We start from the raw sequence: 13,432 nt of genomic DNA on the forward strand, positions 1-13,432 counted from the left end.
GAATAATGCAACTGATGCGATCTCTTCAGCTATAGTCGTTTGAACAATTATATAATAAGCAAAGGAAACAAGAATGGGCACGATCCAAAGGTCTGCACTGTTTTGTTTTCATTTATTTTTTTTAATTGTCCTCCCTTGCGAATAATATCCCTGAACAGTATTTCATTCATACTGATTCTTGAGAACTGTTCTAAAAAGGCCCCCCAGAAGGGGGTACAAGTGAGTCAAAGTGTAGTGCAAATGCTATTAACCAAAACCTGAGTCTCTACTGGCTCAGGTGTAAAACAGAAACACAGCTGTATAGCGCGTACAAGAAGTTCTATCGCCTATCCAGAAAAGTTGCTTGCGATCTTATTCCCCTGGGTCCGACTTCCAAAAGCAGTATCTCTTTCCATCAGACAGCAGCAAAGATCACACCTCTTTCTTATCACAGAGCTCGCAGCTGTGTTCTTACTGGTCTTTTGGGGATGCCTGGAGAGTTTCCGTAGCGGGGCTGCACAGAACTGCATGGGTGCACGCGCACAGGTTAATGTATCAAGCAGTTGTACAAACACAGTGCCACTGTAGACAAGTTAATTACAAGTCCACGACACTCTCCTGGAAATAAGCCTAAAGATATCTCCTCCTCTCTCTCCTGTCTGACAGCTCACCAGGATGATGAGGCCAAAGGCAGCCTGTCCAGTTAATTAGCATTGTATGCTAATATCAGACTATGGTTGTTTCATGCACTTCACTTCCTTTTTGTTAGTTCTCTTTCTGCTAGTGCCAAAAAGCAGCGAGGCACCTATGAGTAGAAGGGTATCCCTAGTGAAGTCCAGCAGGCTTAAGCAGCTTTCCAGAAAATACCCTTGAAGTCAGAGCTCAAAGCACCTGCTTCCACAGATCTAAATGTTTCTTTCCTCATCCATGGATAAAACACAGTAGACTTCACCATTAGCTTGCTCACTAAGTGATATGATCACAAAGCCGATTATAAATAAAATATTTTTCAGTACTGAGGTGATGTCTCTGGCCCTTGGCAATAATGGCTAGAAGATATAGTAACTCTTAGAACACCACATTTCTAGTAATACTGCTTCTTAGATGGGAAACATCTTTTTAGTGCCGTTGTTTCCTTTACCTTATATTTAGTATACTTTCCATTTCTGATTTTTAAATATTTCCTGCTGTGAAAGGAATTTCTAATTAGAATAATTGATTTGGCTTTGAAACAAAGTGTAAGTGTTGATAAAAAATCACCAAAGTTGCCTCACAATAAATAAATCATACTATGCTCTAATTTAATGGAGGATAAAGGATTTTTTTTGAAACATGGGATTACAGTAACAGGAAGATGTGGACATTTTCTCAATGTATTAGCTCTGTTTCCAGCTAAGATTGAAGAAAACACATCAGGCCAACATTCAGAGTATGGGCAATTGAAAAAATACATGTTTTTCAGAGATACGCTGTGCTTTGGTGCTCTGCTTGTTCGAAGGGGAGCATAGACAGTCATTTCTATGCAAATAAAGACTGCACAACCACAGTTTCATAGAATCATAGAGCACTTTGTGTTGGAAGTTTGAAGTTCTTTATTTCTGCACCTTTTTATAGTATTTTCCTAAAATAACCATTTGACAATGAGAGTTCTGATGTTGAAGATAGCATTCATCCATTTCCCCAGTTAGGGATGTAGGAATTGAACTTCAAGTTTAATTTCAAACAAAATTAACTGTAATACAATATTCACTCCTGAAAGCTTTTAAAAATAAATTGTTGTTATTCTTACATACTGGTGGGCAAAACGAGTAAGGGAGGAAGGCAGTGGTTTGCCACCTACAGATCTGAGAATCAAAACCAGGTCTCAAAAGTCTGTTGTTTTTTCCCAGGGCCACACTACTACCAAGTGCTCCCGGTGTGAGAGAAAAATGACATGTATCTTTTCAGCACAAGTTCACTGCTTCTCATACAACGTTCCTGCTGCCGGTTGCATCTGACCGCTTGGTGTACAACAAAAACTTCTTTTTGTTCTTTCCAGGTATTCATCCAGTGGTTTAAAAACTCCTCAGAATACTTCAATAAATATGCAACTGCCTTCAAGAGAGACAACCCCTTATTTTAATAACGTGGATCAGAAGGACTTGGTCAGCTATTCATCTTCAAGGGCCAACTCTGTTCCCATCATCCCATCTGTGGGCTTGGACGAAGCCTGCATGCAAATGCAAAATGTTTCCGAAGTAACAGGCATCAAATGGTGCAAAAACTCCTATTCCGCTGAACTTGTCAATGTGAGTTCCCCAGTCAGTAATTGTCTTATAGCAGAACAACACGAAGTGAAAATATTGCTAGAAACTGTGCAGGAGCAGATTCGGATTCTGACGGACGCAAGGAGGTTGGAAGACTATGAACTGACGAGCGTAGAAGCAGAGAGCAGCGCGAGTGAAAACACAGCCTTTCTGCCCATGAGCCCCATGGCCAAGTCAGAGCGAGAGGCACAATTTGTCTTAAAAAGTGAAACGCCAAGAGACTCGGTATTGACAAAGTGACTTTGGGGGGGGTTGTGGGAGGGGAAAGAAGAGATCTGTGCATTCGATGCTTTGCTAAACAGGAAGGGAGGAGATTAAATACAAATTATTTATATGCATTAATTTAAGAGCATCTACTTAGAAGAAACCAAATAGTCAATCGCCCTCATATCATAGTGTTTTTTAACAAAATATTTTTTTAAGGGAAAAGTTCCAGGAGGGATAAAGCGTACATCAGGTGCTTTCTAGGCAGGATTACACATGCAGTTTCAGTTACAGAGCATTGTCCTTTTCGGCTGTCCGAAGGGTTAGGCTATGCATCTTTCTTTCAGTAAAGGCCAAGACCATTCTTAGATTCATTTCTGGTTTCAGGGCAGTGCTGCAGTGAGCTGCTGGCCAGGGATTTAAACCCTGAGGAACAAGTCCTGTCCCCCCAGCACAGGCCCAGTCCCCTCTGTTCCTCTCCTCTTGATACCAGGTTCATACACAGGCACACAGACATCTGTTTCTGAGGTCTGGTACCTACTGTGGAATGATAATAAATCCCTAAATTGAGCCAGTTGCTTAACTCTCGACCTTACTCTAATGTGTCAGTCAACCCAAGCAAGTTGATGGAAACTTTTAGCAGCTTTGGGTTTGGCCAAGTGTGGAGTTGGATTGGGGTCTGTAGAGATGCAGTAGTCAGGAGCCCACGGCTGCTTCATTTTCTCAGCATTGTCTAGCAGAACTGTGTTGGTGGAGAGTAGGAAAGAAGAGAGAAAGTGCACAAATGTGTAGTACAACACATTTGAGTTTGGGTTTTGGTTTGGGTTTTTTTGAGTGGGATCATAAACTCTATTATTTGTTATTGACCCCTCAAATTTCTAAACTGTTATACTTCGAAGGTATTTGTAAGCTCTCAAGGAGCACTTCTGAGTGTGTGTGTATTTTTTTAACTTATTTTTTTATTATAGGTTGTTCAGAGAAGAGTCAGGGAGATCCAGTATGATCAAAATCTAGCCAATAAGTGTCCACACTGCCCAAATTTGTTCTTGTGTTCAGGTCTCTGATCATTTTAATTAATAGTGGCTTAGGTTTGTGAACTTCAAAGCTGCAACCCTGCAGATGGTTCAGTTTGGGCAGACCCACAAGCTTGCACACATCTGATTCTAATGGGCCAATATAAGAGCAGATGGTTTCCACCAAATCACTCCCTGCAGGAGATCAAGGCTGTAGAGAAGAAATGTCATTTCCTGGTTGCCATATCCCAATCACATTATAAGCATTTTTTGTATTTGCTTTCTTTTGAGTGCTTCTTTCCCCCATAAATTGTAACACAATATGCCAATAATGCACTGGATTGGGTTCAGTGACACACATTGCTGATTTTTACTAGTATTAAAATATCTGCTTACTCATGGGGAAAAAGAAAATTAACTATAATAAATAATTATTAAATAGCCTTCCCTGATTAATGTCAGAAGATTGATTTTTAAAAATTACAGTATCTACAGAATGTATTAAAATACTCTTTTGCAGCAAATTGTGAAATTTATTAATGTGCCCCAGCCTTTCCAGTTCAGAAGTCTTAATACTTCCCAAAATAGCACAATCGATCATGCAGTGCTGTTGTATGTTGAGTCAGAATAAAGCAATATTTTAACCTCTGTCAAGTAAATTTGGAAAAGAAATGCTGGAAGTGTATGTCATTTTTTTCTTTTGTTAAGGCAGTAAAAAAAACCCTATTATTCATGAGTCTTCATTCCGCAAGTCTTATTTTGGGTTTCTTTTGCATTTTTGTTTTTTCTTAAAGGAAAGTTGATGAAATTGTCTTGTTTACGGAACTTTCTATGACTTTAATCTTTGCTGTGTGTTTTCAGTAAATATATATTTGAGGGCAAATGATGCGTTATGCCCCAGGATGGAGCGTGCCTCATTCAGACTCCCTTCTTCAAAGACGCAGAGCTTTTGTTGTAGCAGTAAGGTGGGATCACTGTGAGGCGTGGTCTCACGCTGATGTCTCACCCTGATGTGATGCCACGGTATTTTGTAGCTGGGTGCAACCTCAATGTGCATGAGGTGAGCTGACAACAGTGGGGATGGCCTCTGAAAGATAAGGTGTGTGTTAGGTGGGGCTCAGCTTCGCATCCCTACAATCATGTGACTCTTCTGTCACACCGTGTACATCCCACCCGCTCAGGACATAAGCAAAGTGAGCTTGCCTCTGCCCATGAGCCCTGTGAATATACTTGTAATATAAAAACTGACTACTATAAAAAGCTCTGATTCAGTAATCTTGGAAATGTGATCACAGTTAATTAATTGGTCACCATTAATTTCATCAAGAGATGGTCTTTCTGCAATAAAATTGCAGAATGCTGCCCAAAGAGATGTTTCAAAATTAAATATTTTTAATCCAGATGCAAGGCCTTCTCGCTTCCAAATCCTACCAAATTCTGTTAATTCATCTTTGGCACTTTATTGGAAACACACGGCAAGATTTCTGTTGAAGAAAGAACCATATCATAAGCAATGCCTTTATGGAGAGAATGTGTTCACTCAGCACTCCTGAAAGACCAAGAAAGAGGGGAAGAGCAATGTACTTAAGAGAATGAAATGTTTAACTGAATGACAGATGAAGATCTGAAATGGTGAGGATATTTTCAGTTCATGTTAGAGATGCGATCTTGTACTCAGCAAAGGATGTGTGACTGTTATATGTTAACTGTTCTATTCAGTTTTCAGCATGTTTGAATAGAGAGACGTTAATATTAACCATATGACAGACTAGTGTATTATTTGTTAAGAGTATTGCTTCAGATCCTATTGAAACTGTCATTGTTTGCAGAGGAAAAGAAAAAGGTTTGAAAACATCAAACTGGGTAGCCTAATGTTGTTTGTGTGTTTCTCTAATGCAACTATTTTCCTCCAAGGATCTTCTGTTTTACAGTGAATGGGACAACATTTTCTCTGAGGTCTGACGAGTAATTATGTAGAGGACACAAAAGAAAGTTGTACTGCAACAGCTGAAATGGTAGGCCAGAGTTTGCTTTACTTCTGACTCTAATGTTCCCGTTGGACTCAGTGGCTGAGAGGAGATGCCAGTCAGTGCAAACCGCAGTTCATTCCTAAAGCTACAGCTGTTCCCAGACTTAGAAACAGAATGTAATCCCCTAAAAGAGGCTCTGAACTCATTTACCCATAACATAATTAAGACTTATATCCGACCTATGAAGTTCAGGTGTAGTCTGGTGTGAAAATTCACACACGCAGCATTAAACTTCAGTAAACTGGGAGCTTTCTTGGAAGTCGACAAAGAAAGCCTCTCTCTTCAGCATGATATTGCGGAGCAGAATTATGAGAGGTGTGTATCCTGATTTTTTTAATTTATAGCATTTCTTCAAAACAATCCAAAATAACCTTAAGAAAAAACAGTACAATGATCCTAGCATTTTAAATAGGAAATGTAGGTGAGTATGGGCACATATCATAGCGTTAAGCGCCGGAAAACTCTTTATACCACTGAAAACCTCTTGATGCAAACCTGAGGTGTTACAATCCTTGCAGGACTACATTTAGATCGACAAACACATCCATGGAAAAAGAGGTCTCAGGATGCTTTTGGTATCTAACCATGCTCTCAGCTGATGCAGTCAATGCAGCATGACAGATTCTAAGTAGAGGATCGTATCCCAGATCTCTTCTACTTGATGTCAAATATAGTGTCACAAAGCTTAGTGGCTTACCACATGATGTAAGGACTTCTATGCCGATTTATGGAGCTGCCTTCATTTTGCTTATGAAAATCGTACATCAGTGTGTGAACACCCTCCCTCGAATACGGTGCAAGGGTCATTGATCAAGTGATTGATTTGTCAGCCTTGTCTTTTACAGGGGCTGAGTATCACTGACCAAGTTCAAACAGCAATGAACTTCCTACCACATGGCCGATTCCAATGTTATTCATCAAAATCCTACAGCTTCAGGGTTAACTTTTGAAAAAAACAAGAAGTCAATAGCATATGCTTATGATCGGGTGTGGGCTAGATATGCTCCTGAATCAAAGTGTTCAATCAAATAACTCATGTTTACTTCTCATGTAAGCAGGGAGAAAGTCTCAATTCCTCTTCCCAATTCATCCCCAGCTTCTCTTAGTCTAATTTTGGACATTACTTGAACACTTCTCACTCTTATAAGAAATTATGAAAATGAACCAAAGAACTGTTTCAGAGTCCTAGCTGCAGTAAATAAAATTAAAGCTTGAAGGAGCAGATCTAGAATAAATAGTGATTTTGAAAATGCCATAAATATAAATTGCCTTTCAATAAAATGGAATTTCTCTAGAAACTTTTCACTTGGGAAACCAGTGAGTTTTTAAAGTGATTATTATCTTGGCATGAATGTAAAGTGGTCATCTTCAAGTAGATTGGGAAAACACAACTATTTAGCATAGATTTTTCAGCTTTTGTGATTCTTTTTATTTTATTTCAGTAGCCCAACAGGTCAATGATCCCGTTATCTGTATTATCTAAAACATAGTCCTGAAAGCCATCTCTGTTCCTTTTTTTGGCCCAAATGCCAAACTGTTAGATTTCCTCAAAGAGAATACGATTTTATCTGAAGTGTATTAAAAAATTATTCATAGGATAATGTATTTCTTGCTGAAAATGTAAGGTGAGGCAAACCTTTTTCTTTTTGTGCTGCCTTATTACTGTAAGTTCATAGTGAAATTGTTCTCCCTCTATTTTGCTGTCTGCTTGCATGAAAATGACTGCAACACCCAGTTTTCAGGTTTTAGATTTGGTGTTTCCAAATCATTTCAAAGAAGAGGTTTGTTCTTCAAATAGCAAAGTTCATACGTGAGACATAAATGACATAGTTACAAAACCAGTAAACATTAATGAGGAGGGGTGGGTGTTTTTATTACATACCAATTAGTAGATTGGGCCATGGAAATTTGTAGTTTCTTGCAAGAGATGCGGTCACAGATTGTCTTAATGGCAGTGGAAAGCCATCACAGTAGCCCAGGACTGGGCAAGTCTGCCGTGGAGGAGAACAGTCCTCCACAGCGTACACTGCAGTTGGTAAAAATGCTTTCATCTTAATATTAAAACACAGATCTATTAATCTGCTGAAACTGCCAAAACCTGAATTTATTTAATGACCATGCTGGGTGTATTTACAAGAAGGAAAAGGGACAGACATTTCTGAATTTGTAATGCTTATACTGTACTTTGAAACAAATGTAATTATGTTTTGATTCTTTATTATTAGAGCAGTTTTTTCCATGCCTGCTGCAGGGGCAGAGCAATGAGACACCACCAACAGGCTCCACTGACTCTCACTTTCTTGAAAAGATTTTAGCAGTCTCCTCTCAGGTTAACAGTCCTGTAAACAAGGAGCAATTGCCTAGTACCCCACACAGCATTCTTTTGAAACTGCCCAGATAAAAAGTAAAAATACAGGAAGACAACTTATATTTATATATATATATTTTTTTTTTTTTCTGTGAGGAACTATAATGTTTTATAGCTATAATGGAGAGGGGTTTAGTGATGACTGAAGAATGTAAATAAAGTATAGAATATAACGTATTATAACTGGCATGGAAATCCTGTATTTGCACTGTAGCTTTTAGTAATATATTCTCTAAAACCATCAGGAGGAGACCTACATGTAGTTAATATTTCCTTTTTCCTTTACAGTGGCCATGGTCTGTACCACATTGCTGTAGTGACTGGGCATTGATGTACTCATGTCCTTATTCCTTGGTCTTGCATTGCAAGGCCCATTTCAGAGCTCTTATTCCTACTCTGGTTTTACTGAAATCACTGAATTTGTAATGGTTCAGCATCTTTATTTATGTTCGATTTTACCTTGCCCTCAGAATCAAGAATATAATTTATAGCCTAATGTTTGGGACACCAGGGATGTCCACCGAGTAAATGTAAGGCCTAAAACGTTCAAAATTTTATACACTTAAATTTATCTGCTTTGAGTAGACCCAACGGGAAATCTCTCCCTCGAAGAAGGATTTATGCAGCCTGTGCTGCAAGGCATTTTCCTGTAGTTTCTTCGTATCTGCCGGAATCAATGTTTCCAGTCTGAGTCAGCCACTCTCTTTGGTTTCTCCTGCCCAGCACTGTGAGATTTCAGACCAGAGGCCTCTGACTTTTTTTAGAGTACCAAAGACCAGAAGTCATCTGAAGTGTCCTGAGCTAGAGCTTCAGATGTGACTTTCTGTCCCTTAATACTAAGATGTCTCCAAAGGTTAAGTCCTCTTAACATGCATTGCATTAAATTAGGTAATATAAATAATGCCAAAGTTCATAAAATTAAGAGTTATATGGCTAATGTTGTTTAGTGTTTGTCTTGCTTTAAAGGAATATGGAATGAGAACTCTCAGTGGTGTAAATATTTGGAAACTAAAAATACAAATAATATAATAATAGAAAAGAACTCAAAGAATATTTACTGTTGTAAAATAAAAACATAGTTCCTTGCTTTCTCTAAAATAAAGAGGAGCAGCTGAAGATTATCGAGATGCATCAGGGAAATGAAAGAAGACTCAGGCCATTGTGTGAGTTGTGCCGGTAATATTTCCAAGTGCTTTTCCTAAGGGATTCAGGCTTAGAGTTTCCCTTGCTTGACCATACTTTAAGATAATGTTTCTTTCATAATCTAAAGCTCATTCCTATACAGAGCTGAGGCAAGTATTGTGTATCTCAGCATAAGCAGGACAGAAATACAGCGTGGGTTTCACTTCGGGTTTCTGACTCAAGAGAAATTCTTTTGCTTTAGATTATCTCTGATCTCTTGCAGGAAAGAATACATGAGTATTCTTAAAAAAAAAAGGTATGAATGCTCAATGGCTTCTTTTCAAAAATCTACCAATTGAGAGTAAAGTTTGGAGCCATCTGCTGAACTGGAATGTTCTAGAAATAGCTGAGATTTTGACTGTTCTTGATGGAAGGAACAGCAGCGGGCAGAAGTATTTCCACCCCCACCACCCCAGCAAGATGTACACTGTGAACTTTTACTGGAGAAGAGGGTAGGGACCTTTTTCTGGCTGTGGCACAGCTTTTCCCATGGGTGAGGAGGGACGGATTTTGCACTGGGCCAGGTCACATCATCTGAGAAATTGCCTTATTTTTATTTCTTCCTTAGATCTCTCACATGTCAGTGAAACTGTGGTCATCGGCACTAGTTTGTTTTTATGTTAGTAGATTCCAAAATCTGGGAACTTTAAAATGTTGAATTTTGGAAGTAGAGACTACCAAAAAGTAAAATTTCATCTAGGATTTTTTTTTAAACCATCTTTACGTGAAATGCCTGTATTATGGTCATTATTTTTTAAATAAATTTGATGTTATGATTCTAAATTACAAATATTTAGATTTACAAAATGATAACAGGGCATGCACAAGATCTGTGTTTCATGTTTCTCTCCAGATCTGGTTGAAGATGTCCCTGCTTGTCGCAGGGTAGTTGGTCTAGATGGCCTTTAAAGGTCCCTTCCATTCTAACCGTTCTCTGAGAAGCGTGTTCAAATTAATTCTTCTGTGTATCAGATCACCCAACACATGCTGGAGATTTCTATGCACATCAATGGCAACTTTGAGTTTTACATGGAAAGGTAAATAAAACTCATCTATTTGCAATGAAAAAAATGGACTGTATAAAATTTCTAAGTCAGATGCCGGTGTCGTAAAAGTGGCAGCTGTTTCACTGAAAGCGCAGTTAATGTAAAGGGAATGAGGCTCCCAGAGGAAGATATTTATGGTGGCTCAGCAGTTGAGCTGACTGGAATAAAGCCCAGGTCTCCAGCTCCACTGTGCTAACCTGTGCCCCCTTCTAAAGCTGGCGTGCCCCATGCCCCAGGGTGTCTGCAGCTCCTCCACTAGTGACTCTTCTAAAAGGCAGCATCAGCACTGAGTCCTGTGAAGGCTCCTCTCATTAAATCCAAATGAAATAATATGAACTAAAAATTGGCAGGACTGATTCTCATTTGCTGTCAGGTTATACAGAGTGTCAGCACTGGTGCTGATCTACATTTTCTGAGGCTGCCGCTCATGGTTTGTCCTGACCCATGAGTTCACACTGCCTGAGCTAGAACAACCCGAGCAGAAATCTCTCTGCCCATCAGGATAACTTCAGAATAGCATTAAAGCAGTTTGGTTCCACCTAACCTCATCTTTTATGCTTCATTGCATATTCTGCTTGATTATTGCAGAGGCGAATCTGCTTCCAAAGTCTCGAAGTTGTCATCGCTGCTCTGTCTTTGCCACCCTGGTTAACTGGTTGTGATTGCTCAGCTCCAGCCCTGACAGTTGTGTAGGGTTCTCCAGTTTTGCAGATCAGAGGTGGGTCTTGCAGTCCAACATCATGCAGGTGTACGAGCAAAACTCTCCATATGTCTTGTGCTGCAATCATAGGCATTTGTATCAACTGCCCGGTTGATCTTTCACATAATCAGTTTTATTTAACAAAGCTATCTTTAATATAGTTTTCTGTCCAGCTTCTCTGTATGTTGAGAAGCAGTGAAGGCAAATTCAACCTCCCTGCGTTTTCATCTCAGCTAATGATGGTAGGGTTTTTTCCAAACAGCTCTGACTTCAGAGGAGGAATTGATACCCTGGCAGGTGAGGGTTATTCTGTGTGTGCACTTACCTAGTCTGTCTTTCTTCCTAAGAAATCTTTTTCTGAGTCAGTGTACCTAAAAACACTTGAAGCATTAAGCATAGTTAAGGCAAAAGGTGTGCTCTGCCTTCTCCGCAGAGGGGACAGAAGCGTAAGTAAGGGCTAATTACCAAAATCCTTTGCAGCTAGTTCCACTACTATTTGCACAGACTGGTAATACTAGAATGACTCGGTATGGTTTGATCAGATATATTTGCAGGCTGTAATATATATAAACTGGTAGCCTGTTTTAAATGGTCAGTGGTTTGCAGCATCTCAGGATGGACTTTCAGAGTGCTTAGAACAGAATTTACCACTCTCCTTAACATGCACCTCAGTTTCATTTGACTAACGGACATTTCTATCACAAAGGCAGCAGTGACACCACATTGCTGGAGATGTGGGGCCTCGTAACTCCCTGGCAATCAGAGCAAACCAGTCCTTCCTTCAGCCTGGCAGGCAGCACTCCAGGCTGTGAGGGAGCATCCTGCAGGCTTGGTCTCTTTGTCAGACCAGGAATTGACACTGGGCATCACAGTAGGAGAGGACTCCTAAGCTAAAAATTATAAAACTCACCCAGAACTGAGAGAAAATGGTGACTTAGAAAAGAACTACAAATGAGAGTCCTGTACGGATGGGTAACAAAGTTGTGATTTTAATTTCCCTTTCTCCAGTAGGTAGCAGAATAATTTTGTGTTTACATTAATTTCAAGCTGTCTCTAGGTGGCTTCAGAGAATAAGGAGAACACATCGCTGTGCCAATGCCTGTGCTCCAGGAAGGTACTAAAGCTCATGGTCTGCTTTCCATCCCTATGGATAAGATCTAACTGGCGGCACTTTGCCTGTCTTCACTAGTTAGCTGAGGGAAGACCAGGCAGAGGCCTCCACTGCTCCCTTACTGGCTGCCGATGCTGCCTGGAGCCAATTTCCATAATAAAAGCACCTAAAAATGGAACAAAGGTGATGGAAATATGGGTTGTTCACTGTGAATATCCAGCTGGGACAGTTGGAATAACTGCAAGGGAAGCATTGCCCTTGCAAATCATGTGCCTGATTTATTGGTTCAATAGTTATTTAGTCCTTGCTATTTAGTCAAGAACATTAAGATGTCCAAAAGTAAAAGTGGAATGATTTGTTCCCAGAAATAGTCTTCATGGTCACAAATCCAATATTTCGGAATTTTTGCTGAGCGCTAACCAAATGGAGTGAGTCAAGCCTCATTTAAGTAGATGAACTTTTATTGTAGAGTTATACCTGATTTCATGCTTTCCTTTATTGATCACTAGATCTTTTCCCTATCACATAATGTTTACCTTAAAAGTGATCTGTAGATATGCATGAAACAGCACCTAGTGTGGACATGAAGTCTGAACGTTCTTAATGCATAGAGAGAGTCTTGTGAAACCTTCTTTTTAGCAGCTGGAAGTCTTGAACCATTCACTGAAATAAGACGACTAAAATATCATCAACATTGATTCTGCTGTCAATAAAATCACTGATAAACACTTGAGTTGGATTTGGAATTTCTGAAAAATATATATATATGTAACACTGCATACACAAACTTGTTTTAGAACACCAATATGAATGCTTAAACTTAATTTTATTCATCTAAATAGCTGGAGAGAATATCCAGTTAACCACATAGCCTGAACACATTGAAGAAGAGGGGAAAAGGTGTTTATTTTCAACTGTGTTTGTTTTTTCACTGGTAAAACCAGAAATAAAAACAGAAGAAAAATAATCATAGTGCCTATGACAAAGATTGTGCTTCAAGGAGTGTACGATGTATACCATGATTACTTTAACTGCAAATGAAAGCTGTTTTTAGACTGGGTTTGGTTGAAAGGAAATAACCTTAGAAAAATTGTCACGCAGCATCCCAGAAAATGTTTTGGTTTGGTATGTTTGGCCTCCGTTTTTGTGGAGCTGTACATTCCTGTCCATGGTTTTAAAGGATAAAAAAAGAATTGGTTTCAGAATCAATCTGTATTTTGACTCGTTTTTATACTCCCAACGCCCAGATTGGTTTACCATATGTGTAAGTGAAGCTGAACAGTATCATTTCTCTATTTAGTATCACAAATGAGTTTGTGTGTTATTGAATTCAGTCCATTTTCCTCACTGAAGTGCTGTGCGCCTGCTGTCACTGGTGATCTCTCTCTTTAAGCAGAGGTTTCATGTGTTAGCAAAGCTGTAAAGAGGGACAAGACTAATCTGTCTAAGGATGAAAGCTTGCTTCCTTCAGTCTCCCCGGTGGGAGGATTGGC

General features: G+C 39.4%; 1 protein-coding gene across 3 annotated transcripts in view; it reads left to right on the top strand.

Annotated features, from left to right (window-relative positions):
* The window catches only part of NRG3 (neuregulin 3), a 396,810-nt gene extending 383,649 nt beyond the window's left edge, over positions 1–13,161 (top strand). Inside the window, exon 9 of one of the 3 annotated variants that reach the window (XM_054071994.1) lies at positions 2,018–13,161. In XM_054071994.1, the coding sequence (XP_053927969.1) occupies positions 2,018–2,525 (508 nt within the window). In that variant the 3' untranslated portion in view covers positions 2,526–13,161. The remainder of the gene's footprint in view (positions 1–2,017) is intronic. The other 2 variants (XM_054071993.1, XM_054071995.1) reach the window with 2 other exon arrangements.
* Positions 13,162–13,432: the final 271 nt, after the last annotated feature.

This window comes from Cuculus canorus, chromosome 7, assembly GCF_017976375.1.
Source record: "Cuculus canorus isolate bCucCan1 chromosome 7, bCucCan1.pri, whole genome shotgun sequence".
NCBI classification, from domain to species: Eukaryota; Metazoa; Chordata; class Aves; order Cuculiformes; family Cuculidae; genus Cuculus; species Cuculus canorus.